Consider the following 22,439-nt stretch of genomic DNA (forward strand, 5'->3'; position numbering starts at 1 on the left):
TGTTGGACACTCTGCCATGGCTTGACTAATATTTTGTCCAGCATAGCATCAGCTTGGGGTGGGGCTGGTGATTGGTTCTTTTTTGCCCCTGCCAACCAAAAATGTGTTCTTCTGTTCATGGACTGATGGAAGTCATCTTCCTGTTTGGCAGATTGCTGACTTGAACTACAGCCTTCAAATTACAACATTCAGGACCATAACATGGGTATTCACCTGAAATTTTTCTTAATGCAGACAAATATTTCAAAGTCCACTCTCAACAACTGATACCTTAATTAGAAGGAAGAAAAGACTTCAGTGACACTGTTGCTTTATATTTTTCGCATATGGTTATTTCTATCATCATAAGTCATAAAAACCTCCACCACCTTTAATAATACAATTTTATGTTTTGTTTCTTCAATTTTCTAAAACTCTTCTTCTCTAAATACTATATTATGCAGACTGCAGAATTATAACAGCAAAATTGTAACTTAGGGCCCTGTTTACTAAGCTGCACTGTAGGCACACTAACTTTTTAGCGCGTACTAAAAATGGTCACATGCTAATGCTAGAGACACCCATAGGAATATATGGGTGTCTCTTGTGTTAGCGCACGCTAAAAAGTTAGCGCATCTTCAGCGCAGCTTAGTAAACAGGGCCCCTTAGCTTTTCAGACGACGCTCTATGTAGCTTCTCCATTTCACCTTAGTTGCGATGTCACGAGCCACGTCTTGTATCTCAGCTCTAAGCCATTATTCGGATAGTAGTTTTCACCACCTAAAATACTCTGCAGTTCCTTTCATTTTGTTTTCAAAATGGCGGTGGTGTTTTTTAACTTGCCTCCCTATGTCCTTAATGCGTACAGCAAAAATGTGGCCAGCCTGATTTAGTACTGCCATTTGGGTGGCTCAAATCATCCAACTAGTACTAAAAATCTGCACTGGTTATCTAAGGCTGAAACTAACCCCAGCCATGGCTCCGGGACTGCCCATATCTTTGGCTGGCTATTGCATTTGGATTTTATTTTTAGATTTGATTACTTGTATTACCAGTCTGAGCTGAAGGCAGATTTACATGCAGGTACATTAGATATTTCCCTGCCCAAGAGGGTTTATAATCGAAGGAGCCTTTTACTAAAGCTTGGCGCATGCTGACAAAATTAGCTGACTGTGGGCATTATGTCGGCAGGTTGGAAGGAGACTAGTATTAGGGACCTCCTTGAGAAAGCTGTTGCGAAACACGTGCCGTGTCCGAGCACTGTACCCCTATGGCCGACTATAGATCAAGTTTCATTTCAAGATGTATATCGGTTAAATTCTATTATTTCTAAATAAGTAATGCACAAGTAATTAGTTGAATATACTTAGGTGGAGGCGGGTTGGACCAGTGACGATAAGTGTGCTTAAGACTTAGCGACAAAATATATACGCTGAGCGGCACCACTGAGGTTCACTTCACTGTCTTACACAAAAAATTGTTAAGATATTACCTAGGAGGCTGGTCTCACTGATACTCAGAAAACTGGGTGAATATCAGAACAAGGTTTGAATTGGGGATTATATTGTCATTTGGAGTTTGATTTTATATCTATGGGCCACGTGGCACATAGCACCTGCTAAGCTTTAGAAGAAGGACCCCCTGAGTTCAGATTTTACAGGGAAATGGAAAAATAAATATGCCATTTTACATGCCTCTGACTAAATATCAGCTCTATAGACATGAATATTGAGGGTAATAAATTCCAAATAAATGACATACAGTAAGTAATGGCGTTCCTTCTTCAAATACCTTATAATCTAAGTGGACATACAAGAAAATGGTGACAGACTCGTATAGTACTGGATGTGTCTATATACCAGAGAGAGGAGAGTACAAATTTTAAGGGTTAGCTAAGGTTAACTTATTGTAGGTTAATCCTTAATGATGCTTTTTATTTTTGGAATAAAAGAGGAATGAAGTACTATCCTACCCGATGTGATGCTGGTTGGTATCCTTACAACCGTAATTGCTACAAACTCCAGAAAGAAGAGCAGAGCTGGGCAGCGCCTTACTGTCTTGTCATTCAAATGACAGTGAGCTCATCCGCATAACCTCGCTATCCATTGTAGAGTTGCTACTTAGTCTTCTTAAAAATGGTGAGTATTGGGAATTAGTTTTAAAGGTGATTTGATATCTTATTAAAGAAATTATTAGTTGCACACTGAACTAATGGAGGCTACTTTCTGAGAATATATACAGACACTTAGGATCTAAGAAAAACCATGCTTGTATCTAACTTCTCTCTCCCCTTCATTATCTCCAGAAAATTTGGTGTGAATTGGATGGAAAACAGATAAAGTTATTAGGGAATAACGATTGCATGAGCTTCATCATGGATATGCATGAAGCCAGAAAAAATAACTGACAACTCTTGCCCCCTCCACCCCCCCCCCCCCCCCCACCCCCATCACCACCACCCAAAATGCCCAGAAAATCTGGTTTCCGTAGGACTTCAAATGAGAAATTTACTAGTGGGGGCAGACAGACACATAAAAACAGACCAGAAAATTGCAGAAGCCTTCCTCCCTTCAAAAAGTAGGCTAAAAAAAAAACCCAGCTTGATAGTGAATGTATTTTTATTTTTTTTACAAGACTTCAGGTTATGTGCCTAAGATGGGAAACAGTTTGGGGTTTGAGCATAATGATCTGAGGGCTCGGCTTCTGCCTTGAATCTGTGGTCATCTTGTTTTCTCAGGTGGTGGGCAGCAACAGGGAAGTAAAGGTCACGGAAAGTATGATGCCCATTGTGTTATTCATTGGCCATTTTAATTAAATTGCACTGAAAGGTCTTATTGTATAGACTTGCAAAAAAAATCTGTGATGCCCTTGCTAGTCACCTCACCTTTTCGTGTTTTGCTGATTTTATGTGTTGAATGCCATGACTTTAGTCTGTATTATATATGAATATTCGTGTTTGTGCCATGTGTCAACTTGCAGCTAAATTTGTATCTGAAGGAGAGAGTGAGAAAAATTGAGCTGTGTGCAAAGAATGCTAATGTACTGCATAGGTATAACATATTTTTCAAGTTATGCAACACTGAAATATAGGATAAATAAATGTATGTTATTAGCAAAGATTTTTCCTCTTATAAAATTACAGTAAAGCTACTATCACTAGCTTTTCTATCTGATGATAATATTTTTGGAAACAGGTAATTTTATCTATAAGGAAAGTGCTTTTGTTAGTCAAGTTCTCATCAGAATTATATGGGATGGAGAAAAAATGTATTTATTAATGATGGAAGTTTGTATCAGCTGTCACTGCGGATTTTTTAAATATGTATGTCAGTAGTGATTGAACAAAGTAATCCTATTGGAAGTAATGAAAACACACTCCTGCATTACTTTCCTAATGAATGTTATTTTTGCTCAGAAATGTGACAGAAGTTTGGACTGGCTTAAGTAGCAACAGCATGCCACTCTTCTTCAGGTGGTCTGATGGCTCTGCACCGACATTTACCAATTGGCATAAGCAGGATCCAACACCATTCAGCAAGATGGGCAACCCTGTGTTTCAGTACAGGCGTCTGTAAGTACCAGCCTCTTAAAATAAATTCTGCAAATTTAATGAGGCATGCATACTGCAAAAATGATACAAGGGGGGAAAGGATGAAAAGGAATTGGGTGGCCATTACTCCAGGGGCATAGCCAGACCTTGAGGTGGGAGAAGGCCAGAGCCCAAAGTGGGGGGGGGCACATTTTGGTCACAGCCCCTGTGGCCCCCCTGCTGCCTTGCCTCCCCCCTCCCCCCCCCCCCCCCCCCCCCCCCCCCCCCCCGCTGCCTCGCCACCCACCGCTGCCTCAAATACCTTGGCTGGCGGAGGGCCCCAACCCCCCACCAGCTGAAGACTTCATCCAGTGCTGGTCTTCGGCACCGCCGCATTGCCTGCCCTGCTCTCTCCTCCTTTCGTCCGGCACCGCTCCTTTTAGTGAAACTGAGCGTGCTCACTTTCATTAAAGGAGAGTGCCCGACGTGAGGGGAAGAGCTAGCAGGGCAGGCACGCTGCAGACCAGTGCTGGATGACGTCTTCAGCTGGTGGGGGGTTGGGGACCTCCAGCGAAGCGGTAGGGCTGATTCGCCGCATGTACACCACCGTAAGCCCTATTGCCGATTAGTAAAAGGCCTCTTAGTTTAGCAAGGGCTTCAAGGAATCTTTTCCAGCACATCACCTGTGTGTGACTGAAAATAGCTAGATTTTGCAGTAACAAAAGGAACATTTCTTCACAGAAAAGATGGTGAATGGATGAAATAGCTTCCAGAGTAGGTAGTGTCATAAGTGCCATGTGAATTTAAGAGAGCATAAATTTAAAAGAGCAGAGATTTGAGGGTAACGGGGCAAGGAAAACTTTGCTGAATCTGCAAGGCTTTACAAATCTCCTTCATTAATCACTCTTTAATGGTGGTATCCTAAAATCAGGGATGAAGTCTTTCAGCAATTTCTTACTGCTGTAACGAATCCACTTGGTTCATTGATAAGTTTCAGCTTACCCAGTAAACATACATCCTATAACCAGAACAAATTCACAAGAAGAATATTTCTTCATTTGAACAAAGTTAGTGTGAAGATTTACAAAAACAATTGATATTTCTTCACTTGAACAAAGTCAGTCTGAAGATTTACAAAGCAATTGATATTTCCCTTTGCTAGAATGCAAACTGTAGTGAGGGCAATTAACTCTACTGTTTAGGCTGAGTAAACCTTTGGGAGGTAATTAGTTCTATGTGAGAACACAGAGCCTGTCCAGTTGCAGAGGCACCAAATTTATTTTACTCAGGAGAACCATACCAGGACAGAGTTTTGCAATGGAATACTACTTTTCAGTTTCAGTGAGGGCAAAACTAAGCAACAAGAAAGACATGCAGAATGTTGCCCTTTAACCCATGGGATTGAATAAATATCTCTTAACAGAATTTGTTGCTTGTGATAGGAACGCATAATGTTTCTAGAGTGTAGAAAAAACCCTTGCTTAATATAGAAAAACATTCTAATGAGTCAAAAAGTTCTGAACATAGTAAATGTCAACAGATAAAGACCTGCATGGTCCACCAGTCTGCACAGCAGGGTGGCCAGAGTCTTAATTTTGGCGCTCTGCCACAGGTCCGCTTCTTCACGATTTAACACTGGTATATTTAGGGGCTCATTTTTCAAAACAAAAACATGTCCAAAAAAGTCATAAATTGGCAAGAAGAATGTTTTTCTCGCAAAAAATCCAATTTATAATTTTCAACACCCCGATTTTAGATGTTTTGCTCCACAGTTTCATCCAAATTTCAAGGTGGCTTGTTTTGGGCGGGACATGGGCGGCCCAAAAGATTAGCGTTTTTTCTTCACCTCCTTGGAGTTAATTAAGCTAGAATAGAATATCACAATGTAACAAATAAATAAATAAAATAAGATACAAATGTGATAAATAAATAAATATTGTATAGACCTGATTGAGATGTGGATGAAGTCAGCATCAGTTAACATTGAATAGGGAAAAAACAATATTAATGCTAGTGGGAAAAAATAGCGATTACAGGTTAGATCTTTTATATTTGTTAGGAATATTGAATATAAATTGTTTTCCTCCCTCGCTTAAAATTTTAGGTGTAATGAACTCATACAGAAGCAGTAAATTAGTGCCCATTTAGTTATGTGCATAAATATATGCCATTTGAACCTTTATAAGGAAAATGAAAAGCAGATTAATATGCACAATATAAGAACTAAGAAGTCCTCGTTGTTCCTAAAACTTGGGAACAAGGAATCTTCTTACAAGAAGGACATAGGCACTATAGCAGGGTGAGTGAGGGTATGGGTGCAGAGCCTCAACAGAAACAACCACTTGGAGGGACAGAAGCAAAACAAAACACTTTCCACCCGATATTCAGCCAGAATGACTGGTGACCGGTTAAATAGCACTTAACCGGCTAATTGCTGATATTCAGTGGGGATAACCGACTATCCTGCACTGAATATCCCGGTTAACAGCTAGCAGCTAGCCGGTTATATCAGTTGATATAACCAACTATCCGCTGATTTTTAAAGCTGGTTTAACCGGCCATATTTAGCCACTTGAAAACCTGGTATATCTTCAAACCGGACAAAAATATACCGATATTCTATGCCGGTCACCAGAAATGTCTGTGCGTTAGTGTGTTTAATACGCAGACTCGTGCCAATTTTCAAACACTTAGCTGTCATCCAAGTAACATCAGGTTCTCCAGATGCAAGCTTTTAACTATGGCATAATTGTTCCTGATAAAGTCCTGAACAAAAGCAAAGGAGAGATCCAGGGTTATTCTTGGCCCATCAGCTTTTTCTGATCTCTCACCATGGCCAGATGCATCCAGAGTGGTCCAAATCAGGTTACATTCACCTTGATTCCTTCATCACCTCTCTCCCCTACCCCCCACCCAATTGTCATACATTACACCAAGAACAACGGGGTGCGTCTCCAGTGGAATCCTAAGTATTTCTATTAGGTACCTCATCTTGGATAAGGGCAGTTTATAAATAATAGATCTAATCTAAACCTACCTTTTAAAAAGGTTCAGGGAAGTTGAGTTCAGCACATTAGGAAAGTCAGGATTTACACCTTCAAATGCCTTATATAATTGTCCAAATTCTCTAGTTTTCTGTGGATGGTATTCTTGTCTTCACTCAAACTCATTTGTAATAGTGCATCCTACTTCTGTTCAGCCATGGAATCTCTTACACACTAATCCATACCTCACTATAGTGAAGAAATAGATTTTTCAACTGGAAGCAGGTTAACCAGATATTATCCATCATAATGACCTCAGGTGTACCAGGAGGATTGTAGATGATGTCATTGATTGAACAGAGAGCCAATTCCCACATTGGGAGTTTCTGGCCCATCTGATAGTATCTCTTGCAAATCTCCTGGTACAGACTTCCTACAGACATACTTTTGGCACCACTAATCCCTCAATAGCCTTGCCCAAATCACTGAGAAGCCCCACAGTAGCCAGGAATTTTGGCAACTGCAGAATCAACCGCTTTCCATTTACATACACAGCATCTGACAGCGCCCTCCTGAGAAGGTCTAGCAGTGTGGCACAGCTATCCGGCCTCAATGATATCCCCAGTTCAACGTGGAGGATGACTCCCTCATTTTCCCCACAAAATAGACAACTTGGACAAGTAGGTGGCAGGTGGATGAAGCTAAATCGTGGTCTGATGCAGCTTCATCTGGGTTATAGATCCAATGGAGGATTTCAAACCTTACCATCACGGTTCCTCATGCAGTCTTCAAGAAATATTAAAAGAAAAGCAGGAGTGAGTAACAAGAAATGGATCTACCGGGTTCTTCTAGCCCTAATTAGCCACTGTTAGAGACAGGATGCTGTGTGCTCAGTGGACCTTTGTTCTGACCCAGCATGGCACATCTCATGAGAGCTCTTTAGATAGCATATATACAGTTGTGAACAATATTGGTTATCCCTACAGGTAAAGCTACAAGCATATCCACTTGGAAAACCTCCTTATTCTCCCAATTTAAATTTGATTTATTAAATGCAGTCTCAGACCCTATTTTACCTATAATCTCCCCCCTCCCCCACCAAGTTTAGATTTTGAAGATGGGACCTGGGGGCCTGGATAGCTGATACATGTTTATGGTTTGCTGTTGGAAAGGTATCACAAGCTACAAAAGACTGTAAGCTAGTCTGTTTGTCCATAACTTTTTGTAAAAATCTTTGGCACAGCAAAATGTCAGTAGTATAAATGGAAAAGCTGAATAAGGCTGAGTCACTAACAATTGGAGTTTGCTGGCAATTAATATCATGTGTCCTTCAAAGACCCCCCCCCCCCCCCCCCCCCCCCATACACACACACACACACAGTCCCCGCTGGCTCTGTCTGAAGCAAGTCACAAGCTTCTGCTTGGTAATTATTCCTTTGTCTTCCCTAGTGAAGAATGACAGGCTGAGTCAGTGTTGTCCTGACAGTTACATTCTTCATCACAAAGCATCCCCTCTGTTCATTTTCTAAGAGCTGAGATTCATTTTTTCTATCAAAATGTCTTTAGCTCTTTCTTCTGGTCACTGTCAAAACAAGATTCCCACAAGTCTTCCAAGTTTTTTAAAAAAAAGTCCATTTTTATGTTTATAAATCAGTTCACAATCTCCCTCAGCTATTCGTCTCCTGAATATCAAGTGCATCACCCAAGCGGAAGCAAGATTGAGCTGTTTTCATCTTAACACTCTTCTTCTTTGTTAGGAGGGACAGTGGAAAGTGAAAAAATGTGAAGAAAAATTGTTATATATTTGTCAAAAACCTGGAGACCTTGAAACTTTTCTTCCTGAAGGAGAAAGAGCTGCGAGGAGGTAAGCTTATTATGTGACCATGTGTTCCAGCCTGATAGAGAAAGTAACTGCCAAACATTTCTAGTAGAGTGGTCTGCTCAATTAAACAATACCAGTGTGTGGTCTTTATTTTTGTTTGTCACAATGTAAAATGAGCACATGAGGGATGGGGGTTATGGGAATTTCTATACAGGGCACCATGGATAGGGCTGTATTTTACAAAGTCAAGTAGGTGCCTAACCTGCTTATTTTCGAAGGAGATGGCCTGCCATCTTCCGACACAAATCGGGAGATGGCCGGCCATCTCCTGAATCCGGCCAAATCGGTATCATCGAAAGCCGATTTTGGCCAGCTTCAACTGCTTTCCATCGCAGGGCCTGCCAAAGTTAAAGGGGGCGTGTCGGCAGGGTACGGAAGGCGGTTCAGGGGCGTGGTTAAGAGATGGCTGGCTTCGGCTGATAATGGAAAAAGAAGGCCAGCTCTGACGAGCACTTGGCCGGCTTCCTTGATCCATTTATTTTAGGACCAAACCTCCAAAAAGTGCCCCAACTGACCAGATGACCACCGGAGGGAATCAGGGATCACCTCCCCTTACTCCCCCAGTGGTCACCAACCCCCTCCCACCCCCAAAAAAAATTAAAAATCATTTTTTTTGCCAGCCTCAAATGTCATACCCAGCTCCATGACAGCAGTATGCAGGTCTGTGGAGCAGTTTTTAGTGGGTGCAGTGCACTTCAGGCAGGTGGATCCAGGCCCATCCCCCCTTACCTGTTACACTTGTGGTGGTAAATGGGAGCCCTCCAAACCCCCCCTAAACCCATTGTACCCACATGTAGGTGCCCCCTTTCATCCCTAAGGGCTATGGTAGTGGTGTACAGTTGTGGGGAGTGGGTTATGGGGGGGATTTGGGGGGCTCAGCACACAAGGTAAGGGAAGTATGCACCTGGAGCAATTTTTGAAGTCCACTGCATGCCCCCTAGGGTGCCCGGTTGGTGTCCTGGCATGTGAGGGGGACCAGTGCACTACAAATGCTGGCTCCTCCCACGACCAAATGCCTTGAATTTGGCCGGGTTTAAGATCGCCGCCATTAGTTTCCATTATAGCTGAAAACCAATGCCAGCCATCTCTAAAGCCGGCCCAAATGTTGAGATTTGGCCGGCTCCGACCGTATTATCAAAACGAAAGATGGCCGGCCATCTTGTTTCAATAATACAGTTGGATATGGCCAGCCCCGTTCGATTATGCCCCTCTGTGTGGCTTATTTTCAAAGCACTTGGTTTTAGAAAGTTCCATAGGTTACTGTGAGGCTCAGTTCCAAAGCATTTAGACTTACAAAGTTCCATAGGTTACTATGGAAAGTGCTTTGAAGCAATACCTGTATGTAACTTTGCAAGTCTAAGTGCTTCGAAAATCCACCTCTGTATATCTTTATAAAATACTGGCATATGCGGCAGAGAATGCACCTTGAATATGTGTGATCACTTATCCCTGCACGAGAACTGATGTAAATGAAAGCATATTCTTTACACACATACAGGCATAGATTAAGGTATGTCAGAACTGAATTGTGAACTGCTTTGGTGCAGACATTAGAAAAGGTATATCACACTTAATAAACCATACACACGTACATGGTAACCCTGACCATTCTCCACTCAAATTCTGTCCCTGTGCATGCCTACCAGCAAATATGTGCCATCGTGTCATAGTGTGTACTTCTGCACCAGTCAGTATTTCATAAGGGATCATTTACTTGCATGTGTGGCCACCACATAATCACAAGAATGACTTCCTAAAATTATCTTCCTAGGGGGTAATTTTATAACAGTTCAGCTAGGTTTGGAGGTGGAGGAGGGAGTCTAGTTTTATAAAGTTACACAGGTGCCTATCCTGCTTAATAAAAGAGAAAAACGCCTATATTGCGATCCAAATCGGGAGATGGGCATCTTTCTCTCGTGAACGCCCAAATCGGTATAATCGAAAGCCGATTTTGGGCGTTTCCAAGTGCAGTCCATCGCGGAAACGGGTAAAGTTGACGGGGGCGTGTCAGAGGCGTTGTGAAGGTGGAACTGGGGCGTGGGTATCGGCCGAGGAAAGATGGGCGTCTTTAGCTGATAATCGAAAAAAAAGGCGTTTTTACCGGGATTTTGGGTCACTTTTTGTGGACCCTTTTTTTTCACGAACAAGTCCCAAAAAAGTGCCCCAACTGACCAGATGATCACTGGAGGGAATCGAGGATGACCTCCCCGGACCCCCAGTGGTCATAACCCCCTCCCACCAAAAAAACCCCACTTTAAAAACTTTTTTCCAGCCTCTATGCCAGCCTCAAGTGCCGTACCCACCTCCATTACAGCAGAATGTGTTCTATCCTGTGACAGCCTTTCCCTGGTTCTGATGTGGCTCTCGGGTGAGTGTGACACCTTTTCTGTTATGCGCACTGCAGAGTCACATCAGCAATGCATTGTGGTGGGTGTAGGGTATTGGGCTCCGTGATTCCACTAGCTTGTGGCAAATGCTCACGATGTTGGTAGTTGGTAGGCGCTACTCCCATGGTGCTTTTCTCCCTGCTTACTGGGTCAGAGTGTGCCCTGTTGTTTCCGGTAGTCCATGAGGTAGTGGCCATTTTTGTAAGCCAGTTTAGATCCCTTTCACGTGTTAGCCACGTTACAGAACTTAGTTCTTACCTTGAATGTGGCTGAAAGAGGGCATTGTACACCATTCTGCCAGCTCTGACCTACTGCTAATCTCAGTACCAAAGAGACTCGTTGCCAGTGGGGCACAACCTCTGATCTGCAGTCAACTGTGAGTAAGCTTGCTTATTCCAATAAAGGATGTTTTCGGAGAGATTAGTCTTCAGGTGTCAACTGGTGTGCCAATGTTATATAGCAGCAACAAGTCCTAGAGGCCAGCGTGTATGCAGGTCCCTGGAGCACTTTTACTGGGTACCGCAGTGCACTTCAGCCAGGTGGACCCAGGCCCATCCCCCTACCTGAACACTTGTGCTGGTAAATGGGAGGTCTCCAGAACCCACTGTACCCACATGTAGGTGCCCCCTTCACCCCTAAGAGCTATGGTAGTGTTGTACATTGTGGGTAGTGGTTTTGGGAGAGGGGGGTTGGGTGCTCAGCACCCGTGGTAATGGAGCTATGCATGTGGGAGCGTTGTCTGAAGTCCACCGCACTGACCTCTAGGGTGCCCAGTTGGTGTCCTGGCATGTCAGGGGGGCGAGTGTACTACGGATGGTGGCCCCTCCCACGACCAAATGGCTTGGATTAGGACGTTTTTGAGCTGGGCGTTTTAGTTTCCATTATCGCAAAAAAAAAAAACGCCCAGCTGAAAAACAATCCGTTTTTTCGAAATACGGTCTGTCCCACCTCTTCTCGTACCCATTTTTGGACATAGACGCCCATGGAGATAGGCGTTCGATTATGCCCCTCCACGTGTCTTCATAAAATACTAGCACCGATTCTGCAGAAATATTGACTAGATTGAAGCCACAGGGCCTTTATGCCTGCCAAGAAGCAGGTGTAAAGGTTAGCACATAAAAAACACATATACAGATGTATTTTTTAAAATGTGTGTGTAAATCGCATCACTGCCCATGCTTTACCCCTGCTTCTCCTCTGGTCACACCTATTCTAAAGTTGCATACAAGTAAGTACCTAATAACAGTACGTGCAATTTCAAGTGTGAGGTATCGTCATATCTCAAAAAAGATATAGCAGAATTAACAAAGGTTCAAAGACGAGCAACCAAAAATGAGGAAAGGCTAAATAGGTTAAGGCTCTTCAGCTTGGAAAAGAGATGGCTGAGTGGGGGGGGGAAATAAAATCTTGAGTGGTGTACAACTATTTAGGATGCGCTAAGTGCGCCCACGTTAAGTCAAGATTATCCAGTTAGCCCATGCTAATGCACTAGCTAGATGATGCTTTCACACCCATTCCCCGCCCACAACATATCCTGTATAGAATTTTTTTTTAAATAGCATGCGATTAGTGTGTGTTGACAGGCAAATTACCGTAAAACGTTTTGTAGTAAGCCTTTTTTTTTCTTCCAAGTTAAGTGCATGTTAGTGGTTAACACATTATTAACATAACAATAACCTCTTGGTTCAATGTGGATTACAGTTACTAAGAAGCTGGACATTTCCAGGAAGTACAAAGGATTAGCCAATGTAATAAAATAACAATATACAATTTAATGTAGAGAATTGACAGCATTACTAATCATTACAATTTAAACTTTCTAAATAAATGATTTTTAATTGCTTGCAAAACTGTAAATTATCATAGAAAGTAATAAAAGTTGAACCCTTGGAGTGTCCCAGATCAGTTTTGGTGTTCACATTTCTATTTCTAATTTGTAAACCCTTGTTTTGTAGCTGGTGAAGAAATCATTTAAAGTTGTGTAAAGTAATGAACTTGGGTTCTGCAATTTTTGGACTCTACTACAAGTGTGTATAATTTAGTTATATACGCTCTTGGTAGTTTTACCCCTGGACACAGCCTGAGGGCGAAACGTGGCCACGTCGGGTATTGTTCCAATTAAACCTTTTTAACCTCATCCTGCTTTTTTGTTTGCTTATGCTTTTTTGCAAGCAGTTTGGTGCCTTTTGTATAAGGTTGAACATCCTTTTCCAGACGAGCCACTTGATATGAGGAAAGAATATCTTATAACCTAGTTCTTCTTATATTCTTTAGTCGAGGAAAAGTAAATAAAGCCGATGTTCTAGTAACTGGATAATAAACGAGCCCCTTGATGAGTGGGCAGGGTGCTGCTCTTTGCTGCCTTAGGAAAAGCTTGTGCAGGCAACACCCTCGCTGGTGCGCACCATGAACAGCTGAAGAGTGACTTTAGAATATTTCTACGCAAAAATGAGGAGTGGGAGGAGGTAAGGTGGTCATCAGAAAATGTCATGTCATTGAAACAAAAAAATATATATTTTAATGATTAAGACAAAAAAAAGAAGAAGGGTTTACTTAACGTAAAAAATATTCACAACCTCACCAACTTTTGAAAATCACTAAAGACCTACCTTTTTAACAAGACTTACTATAATAATCAATAACAGGAACTCCAACATATAATAACCGATAACAGGAACTCCAACACATCATTACTTACTAGAGAATCTATCTGTTTTTTGATTTATCAAATTGTTTTAATCAGTCTGTTTTCTGATTTATTGAATTGATTATATTCCATTATGTTACACTTGCTCTTTATGTAACCAATTGTTTTATCTACTCTTGATTGGCGATTGTCAGGATTTATTATTGTAAGCCACATTGAGTCTGCAAATAGGTGGGAAAATGTGGGATACAAATGCAACAATAAATAAAATAAGTCAAGAAGTAAGCATGCTGGAATCAAGAAAAGGGCAAGCTAGTAACATCTATAATCAACAGAAGTGCTGCTCTTAAGGTACTTGAGATATAGCTCAAAATGGTTGTGAAGTGCCACAGTTTCAGGTACAATAGGTGAAGTTTCACATACTCATGTCTAGTGTCTGTGCAAATTGTAAAGCAGACTGAAAGTATATAAAACTGAAAGTGTTATCAGGCCTGTTGTTAGTCAGGACTGCTGACTTGAGCTGCCAGTTCTTACTAGAGCAAAGGTTAAACTACCACCATGGACCATGTGTATAAATATTGATTGTTATCTGATGCCCCTAAACAAATGTTCCTGATAGTTTAATGGTAATCCATCTCTCTGGGGCATGACAACCTTTTACATTTATTTACAGAGTCTAAAAGAGCCGTGGTGTCCCTGACTTATCACATAATGAACAGTCAGATTTGGAATTTTTCTGCTGAACTATAATTGGCGTCATAGCATGGGAGGCAATGTTCTGTTGTGGATTAGGAATTGGTTATTGGACAGAAATAGAGGGTAGGGTTTAAAATGGTCATGTCTCTCAATGGAGGAGGGTGAACAGTAGAGTGCTGTAGGGATCGGTACTGGGACCGGTACTATTTAACATATTTAAGATATGGAAATCAGAACAGTGAGTGAGGTGATTAAATTTGCAGATGACACAAAACTATTCAAGGTTGTTAAAACACAAGCGGAATGTGAAAATTGCAGGAAGACCTTAAGAAATTGGAAGACTGGGCATCCAGATTGCAGATGAAATTTAATGTGGACGAATGTAACGTGATGCATATTGGGAAGAATAATCCGAATCATAGTTACCTGATGCTAGGGTCCACCTTGGGGGTCAGCACCCAAGAAAAAGATATGTGTCATTGTAGATAATACGCTGAAATCTTCTGCTCAGTGTGCGGTGGCGGCCAAAAAAGCAAACAGAATGCTGGGACTTATTAGGAAAGAGATGGAGAATAAGGCCCAGATGCACTAAGATCCGTTAAGAATCCATTCGTATTTTCAGATTGGTAAAAAATTGCCGATTTTAGAAATAGAGATGGATTCCCAAATGAACTGCTTGTTGCTTTTGCGACTTAATGGGCGGTTTTGACTTGCCCAAGATCACAAGGAGCTGCAGTGGGAATGAACCCAAGTAAAAGGGATCAAAGCCTGCTGCACTAAACATTAGACTACTCCTGTGCTGTTTGGCTAGATTTAAGGGACAGCATGCTTAAATCTAGTTAATTCAATTTAGGTGAATTTTCAGTCACAACGTATCTAGCTAGGTTGCAGTTGGGGGTCTTTTTCTAAACCGTGGTAGGTGTTTTTAGCTTGCAGTAGAAGTCAGGGCGGAATGTAATGGGCATCTAGGCATTTACCGCCAGCTAATTTCTACCATGTGCTAAAAACGCTACCATGGCTTAGTAGAAGACCACTTTATTTTTATTTCTTTTGCAATCCATGCTGTTTCTAAAACTAGAAGAAGATAATCTTTCTGTCTTGTTGAATTAATTTGTTCCCAATAACTGATTCAGAGGATTTTTATTTTTTAAACTGCCTATTTTAAAAGAATAACTCTAGGAGTCTCAGTAATAAGGCAGGTTATTGAGACATTTATATGATACATGGAAGCAATATCCAAATTTCAGTAGAGAATTCCACACAGGTGTTTTTACGAGGCTGGTAATTACACCTGCAGTTTTACTTTGATCTTACTGTCCTTGAAAGATTACCCACAGAGTTTTGATTATATTAAAATAACTGTGATATTACGTAGCCTTCATCTCCCTTTCCTAAGGAAGGTTCCAAAATGTAAGCAAAATTAATCATATGATAGAGCAATATAAGTAATTAACTTGCATTGGGGGTGGCCCGTAACCAGAGCCCACAATTCCATGAGTAAATTCTGTTTTTAGCCTTGGAAATGCATTTGATTGTTACCCTCATTGTGATGAGAAAAAGAAAAAGCTCAAGTGGTTCCTTGCCACAACTGCCTGAAATGTTTTATCTTTCCAGGGATGGGAAAGACATGGAGAATTTTGTTATCACTATTGACGGTGTGCCTCGAAGTTTTGCGCATGCTTCCTCTGGGTATTACTGTGCTTCTCCTCTACTAACAGTAACAAACAGGTAGGTCAGAAAGGAGTGAAAAGTGATTCGCAAAGATTATAACAGAAATAATTTTTCAGAGAGAAAGCAAAGTTTCTCAAATTGTTTTCCCTGTAATTAGAATTAAATATGTGTAGGTTTTCATAAGTTAATAATTTTGTTCTCTGTTTACTAAAGGCTTTCTCCCATTTTGGGCCTTATTTACTAAAAAGATTTTGGGTCCGATATTCAGCCTGCAGTGGTCAGTGTTTTGCTTATTACTGCAGGTGGTAAACCAAGAAATTCAATGCCTGACCATGTCTGGGCACTGACATTGAAGTTCCGGGTTTCTAAAGCTGGCTAACGCATAGCTGTTTAAGTGCAGTATTTATCACTTAACCGGCTACGGGTTACCACATAACTGACTTTTATGCAGTTAACTAGCTGGTTAAATGCTGAATATCAGCACTTAGCTGGCCAACTCCACCCCCAGGTTTAGTAGCTATTTGGGGGGGGGGGGGGCACTCATACTTTCCACCACAAGTGTACTAGATAGAGTGGGATATGAGCTTGAGTCCCCTTCTCTACAGTCTGTGGCACTAATCTCTAGGCTACTCCAGAGACCTGCATGCAGCTCTGAGAGGAATGGCCATTATATCTGCAGCTGTCATAGAGCCTGGTATGTGCTGTCACTTTCAACTCTTAGGGGGGTAGGAGGAGGGTCATGCCTTTATCCCTCCAGTGGTCATCTGCTCAGTTTGTGCACTGCCATTTAGTCATTATTGAAACAGGACTAGCCAAAAATGTCCTATTTGTTGCCCTTGTAAAAAGTGACCTGCGGTAGTGCAAGCGCATCTTATGGGCACATTCTGGGCTATTTTTTACTACGTCTAGGAAAAAGCCTTTTTTTAAGGGCCGGAAAATGGACATGCGCTAAAATTGAAACCAGCGTGTGCCCATTTTTGGCCTGAGACCTTACTGCCACCCATTGACTTTGCAGTAAGGTGTCATGTGCTCCTTGCAGTAAGGTCTCATGTGCTACACTCGCAGTGACCGGTCAGTGTGTGCCAACTACTGATTAATGCTGGAAACACTGCACACAGTAGGAAATTTAAAAAATAATTTGTCCCGGCATTATGGGTGTGCACCAAATCTGAAATTACCACCAGTGAAGCGCACTAGCCTGGTGGTAGTCTCGTTGTGACATGTAGAAACTAACACACCTTTATAAAAGGACCCCTTAAAGTTTTGCAGGAGGGAGGGGGAGTCCAGTTGCTATTTGGGTGTCCAATTGCCTAAGACTTTGGATAAATTGTATGAGGTTAATATTAAGCCTTTGTTGACATATACTAAGAATTTGGTAAGTAACTGGGCCAATCTTCCATTGGCTGTGATGGGTAGATTGGCTCTCTTTCGTACGATGATTCTGTCAAAATGGCTGTATTTATTTATTTAGAAATTTACCACCTTTTTGAAGGAATTCATTCAAGGCGGTGTACAGTAAGAATAGATCAAGCATGAGTAATAGACAATTACAGCAGTAAAAAATACTCAAAAACAATACAAAGTATGACACGGTATACTATTACAATGTCAACACAATACGTAATACAACATTATAGGTGATAGCAAAGGGTAAAGCAAAGTTTCAAACAATTTCTTTATCCTTGCTTTGGAGAGACAAATTGCTGTTGCAGCGCTATGTCCATCGAGCATGTTTTGCCTTGCCTATCATCATTTGACCCATATGCCCAGGCAAGGTGGTTTGGGGCTTCCAGATTTGGACCTTTACTGTAAAGCATGTCACCTTCGTCAAATTGCCGACTGGCTTCAGCAAACGGATTGCTACATGCCTTTGCAGTTTGATCAAAGCCTGTTTGCTCCTCTGACTCTCAAATGCGTGTTATATGCAGCACCTAAGATGTTACTTAAGTATGTCAAGTGCAGCTGTTTGGTGGCTCCCAAAGACTCTCAACATCCGAGTTTCTGCTTGGTTGCCCTTGCGAGGCAATTTGGATATTTCTGTGGGAACGTCCAGTCATGTGTTTCATCATTGGGCATCTTTGGGTTTCAGTCTTTAAGTGATAATCAGTGGAAGATATATTTTCCTGCAAAACTGAAAAAACAGCCAAACCCAATCTCAGAGGGTCAAATGTAGTGAATATACACTATACACTAATAAATGACAAATGGGAAATACCCTCAGACACCATGGTCACTGCCAAGGTCTGACCATCAAGACACTGATATCTATATAAGATTTGTGTGCCTGTGTCTTATCTCTTTCATGGGGTATATTTTCCCATATCTTGTCGATAGAATTGATTCACAATGAAAACCATTACTTCAAAACATTACTGAGCACAAAAAACTCTCCAAGCAGCAGCATTACTTAAATAAACAAACTTAGCTGTCTCATTGCTGGCTGAATGCCCCACACTTCAAACTGGTGACTTTCAACAGGGCCCAGATCATTTTGCCCACCTCAGGGCTTCATCAGGACCACTCAACTTTAGCATAATTGTTGGGGTATGAATTTCTAGCTATCCAAACGTCTTGGAGGACCAGCTGAACTTTCAAAAAGGGGCAGTGGCCTGGACAGCTCATTGGGCACTGAAATGAGGAGGAGGTTTTTGAAAACTTGATTTGTAAACCTTTAATAAGCTTACTTCTGTGGTGCATTGGGAACAGCAATATACATTTTTATTTTGGGCATTTATTTTGCCTGAACGAGCATGTAAGATGGGTATTGCTCTCCATAGTTCTTGCCCTAAATGCTCTGAGGCAGATGCTACCCTTGGCCATATATTCTGGTCCTGCCTTTTATTGTACAATTTTGGATTCAAGTTCAATCACTGGTGCAGTGTATTTTTCAGTTTGGTCTGCCATTGCATCCTCAAGTCTGTTTATTGATCACTGTGCTGACATTGCTATTTAAACTAATAAGAGAATGTTGCTACTTTATTATTTCTGCTGGCTTGTCAAGTCATTCTCCTGCAATTTTTGACTCCTATGCCATTCAGTGTGACTCAGTGGTTGAATTTAGTACAAGCTTTTATGATTCTGGAATGTCATAAGCAGGAATGGGACCACCCTGGTCTCTGGATGCACTTTCAATCCATATGGGAGCCATTTTGGTCTGTTATACACATAGAATGCGTAGTTGGGTATTGAACTGTTGACTGTTTTTATTTCACTCATCTCACATTTTTCTTTTGGCTACCAGGTCTGGATAAGAGTACACCAGGTCTGGTATTTGCCTGGTGTTGGTACTGGAGGAGGGGAGGGGAGGAGGGAGGGAGTTGGGGGTTGGTTATAGTAAATGTTTACTTTGTTGGTTATCTTGTGTGGTTCCTCATAAAGATGATATTAAAAACCAAGTTCATATGGTTAAAAAAAAGTTGCAAAAACTAACTCAAAAGTATACATCAAAATGTTGGGCAATAAATCATTGTATTCACAATGTAGAAACATGTATCTGGAACTTAGTACAATGAGACTTGTGCAAGTCACAGTGTGTAGAAGACTTGTGTAATTCCTGATGCCAGCAATTTTAGTAGACCACTGCCTGTCACAAGGGAATCCATGGTTTGTGGTTTTGGAACAGTCTATTGTGCTTGGCTGTCTCTGGGTGTCTTTTGGTGTGGTGTCTGTTTTTCATAGCTCCTTTAAATAGAAGCTCTTTCACTGTTTGCTGCTATTTTTGTGTGTATGTTCACTTAACCCTCCATTGCCCCATGTAAGCCGCACTGAGCCTGCCGTGAGTGGGAAAGCGCGGGGTACAAATGAAATAAAAAATAAATAAATAAAAATAAAATGTGAGAACTGGACACTGAGTGTATCACTAAATGTTTGCTTGCAAAAGTTTATTATGAGTATTAGTGATATTCAGCACTTAACCAACTGGGTTAATCGCATAAAGGTCAGTCCTATCTTTATGCAGTACACCCATAGCCAGTTAAGGGGCCCTTTTACTAAGCCGTATAGTGTCTATGTGTGCCCAATGCACACCCACAATGGAGTTACCGGCCAGCTACCGCGTGGCTTTTGCAGTAATTTCATTTTTGACCTGCGTCCGAAAATTTTTTTTTTTTTGGATGCGTGTATTGGACATGCACTAAATGACGTTGGATGTGCGTAGGTAATTACAGCCCAGTTACCCGCGTGAGACTTTAACCGCTAGGTCAGGGCTGGCGGTAAGGTCTCAGACCCAAAATGGACACGCGGCAATTTTGATTTTTGTGCAAAAATTTTAAAAAGGCATTTTTTTTGCAGGCGCAGTGAAAAATGGATCTGCGTGCGCCCAAAACACACACCTACACTACCGCAGGCCATTTTTTTCATAACCTTAGTAAAAGGGCCCCTTAGTTGTGAATATTGCACTTAACGGCTATGAGTTGTGTGAGTAAATTCTAATTATGACAATTAGTGCTCATTATTGCTTGTTAAGTGCTGTTATGAACACTGAGTAGCTTGTTAAGCCAGTTAAGTTACGCGTGTTGTTATGGAATATGCTTAGATTTTGGCACGGAATGCTAGGCACGCTATATAGAATCCGGCAGAACGTGTGTATTTCAAGCATTTAAGCATGAGCGCTTAAACTAGCTCTACAGCTGGCTTAAGTGGTCACACTTAAATGCTATGTGAGTGTATATCTGATCAAAAGAATATAAGGAGGGTCTGCACAGCTTCCACAGCTAACCAAAGCACGGAACAAGAGTGGAAGGGAAGGATAGTTTGGACAAACCAGGCCAAACTAGAAGTAGAGCTACTAAAAAGTTTATTTGCCCAACAGGTGCCAGCAGTAGCTCCTGCACGTGCCATTTCCCACACTGGGGAATATAGGGTTGTAATTTTTAGCACAGTGCTAACTTGGTGATAATTGGGCAGCGCCACACGGTACCCAGTTACCACAGGGGAGCCCTCAGTGGGTTTTGGAAAGTGCTCCCCTCACATGGCCACGGCAGTAAGAGCCAATCTTAGCGCATGACCATGGCTATTTTCAGCCTTTTTTACCTGCTGTGGAAAACAAAATGGCCGCAGTACAGGGCAAAACGGCCCTGTCGCTATAGCAGGGCCTTTTTTACCGCAGTTTGGTGTAAATATTAATGCCTATGTGTGTGTGCCTGAGTGCGCATAAATACTTAATGCCTATGTAATGCCTGAGTGTGCATAAATATTAATGCCTATGTTGTACAATTGCTCCCTTTAAGTTGTAAATGATTGACTTAGTGGAGGTTTCTGCATATGAAGAAAAAATTCCAGAAACTAGTTATATCATGTCTTTATAAAACATTACAATAGACAAATGGAAATCATTAGAGATGGTCTCATTCTGTAGTTACTGCTATGATAAGTCCCCTTGATACCAGCTATTATGGTGTGGACTAGGAATTTTCTTTTTTTTTTTTTAGGAATTCCTATAATAGTCAGGACTGTCTCTCTCTCTGCCATCTACCTGTAGTCTGATACTATAAAAGGTACCTCTGAGCCTAGGAGGTTTATAGGAATATAAGACCTGCAGGAATCTCCTAGAAGAATGTAACAAAGGGATTTTCTGCTTGTCTCTCGACCTGTTTCTAGAGATTTGAAATTTCTGCAGAAGGACTGTTCAGTTGCTAAGACAGGAGGTCAAGTCGTTTGAAGACTCCCTGTCATCTGGTTTATTACACATCTAGGAAAGTGCATAGTTTGTAGTGTTATAGGAATTAATAGAAAGAAATTTATAGAGAATAATAGCGTGCATATTATATCTCTAGTATATGTCCATCTAGATGAGCATAAGAAGGTGCATAGGAGGAGGAATGGAAGGAAGGAAAAAAGGTGATGGTTCTTCTTTGTACGTCTCTGGTAAGACCTCAGTTGGGGTACTCTGTGCAGTTCTGGATACTGCACCTCCAAAAGATATAGACAGGATAGAGTTGGTCCAGAAGGTAGCTATTAAAATGGTCAACAGTCTTCATTGTTAAGAAGATAGGGACAGATACAAAGACCTAAACATGTGCACTTGGGGAAAAAGGAGATATGATAGAGACATTTAAATGCCTCCAAAGCATGCACAGGAGGCAGGCCTTTTTCAACAAAAAAAGAGGCTATGGAATCAGGAGTTATAGGATTAGGGTGCACAGGGACAGACCAGGGAGTAATATAAGGAAACTATTTCTGTACCTAAAGTGTAGGTAGTGGATGCATGGAACAGCGACGGTACAAGACAGTATAAGAATCTAAATGTGGGAGACACATTGAGGAACTCTGAGAAGATGGGGTTGTTGATCCTGCTGGGTAGACTGGGTAGGCTGTATGGTCATGTTGTGTTTCTAGACAATGGTATATAATGCATAGATGGTATCATTTTTTAATTGTTGAGTTGTGTCAGTATAATTTCTTGTATCACTCTAAGCATCATTTCTCAGGTGTCCCATTTTGCTTATCGACATATTTTACTTTGCCACACAATTTGAACAAACACTAAAATGTTGTGGTGTTTTTTTTAAATTGTGGTCTGATAATATTGTGGAACAATTGAAAGGTACACTGTCAAATCATTATGTTTAAGCGGAGACAAGAAAGACCTCATCTTTTTTTAATTTTTATTATTATTACTATTTTTTTTTTACTCTGGTGCTGGAAAGCTCATGTCGATAAAATT

General features: G+C 41.3%; 1 protein-coding gene across 1 annotated transcript in view; it reads left to right on the top strand.

Moving 5' to 3' along the window:
- Positions 1 to 22,439, top strand: part of PLA2R1 (phospholipase A2 receptor 1) — a 220,083-nt gene that overhangs the window by 53,348 nt on the left and 144,296 nt on the right. The window contains 8 exon segments of the mRNA XM_030210858.1: positions 1,892 to 2,019; positions 2,022 to 2,121; positions 3,395 to 3,550; positions 7,160 to 7,307; positions 8,250 to 8,356; positions 13,036 to 13,045; positions 15,719 to 15,751; positions 15,753 to 15,832. Coding sequence (XP_030066718.1) covers positions 1,892 to 2,019; positions 2,022 to 2,121; positions 3,395 to 3,550; positions 7,160 to 7,307; positions 8,250 to 8,356; positions 13,036 to 13,045; positions 15,719 to 15,751; positions 15,753 to 15,832 — 762 coding nt within the window.

The sequence above is a fragment of the Microcaecilia unicolor genome, chromosome 7 (genome assembly GCF_901765095.1).
Source record: "Microcaecilia unicolor chromosome 7, aMicUni1.1, whole genome shotgun sequence".
Classification (NCBI taxonomy): Eukaryota; Metazoa; Chordata; class Amphibia; order Gymnophiona; family Siphonopidae; genus Microcaecilia; species Microcaecilia unicolor.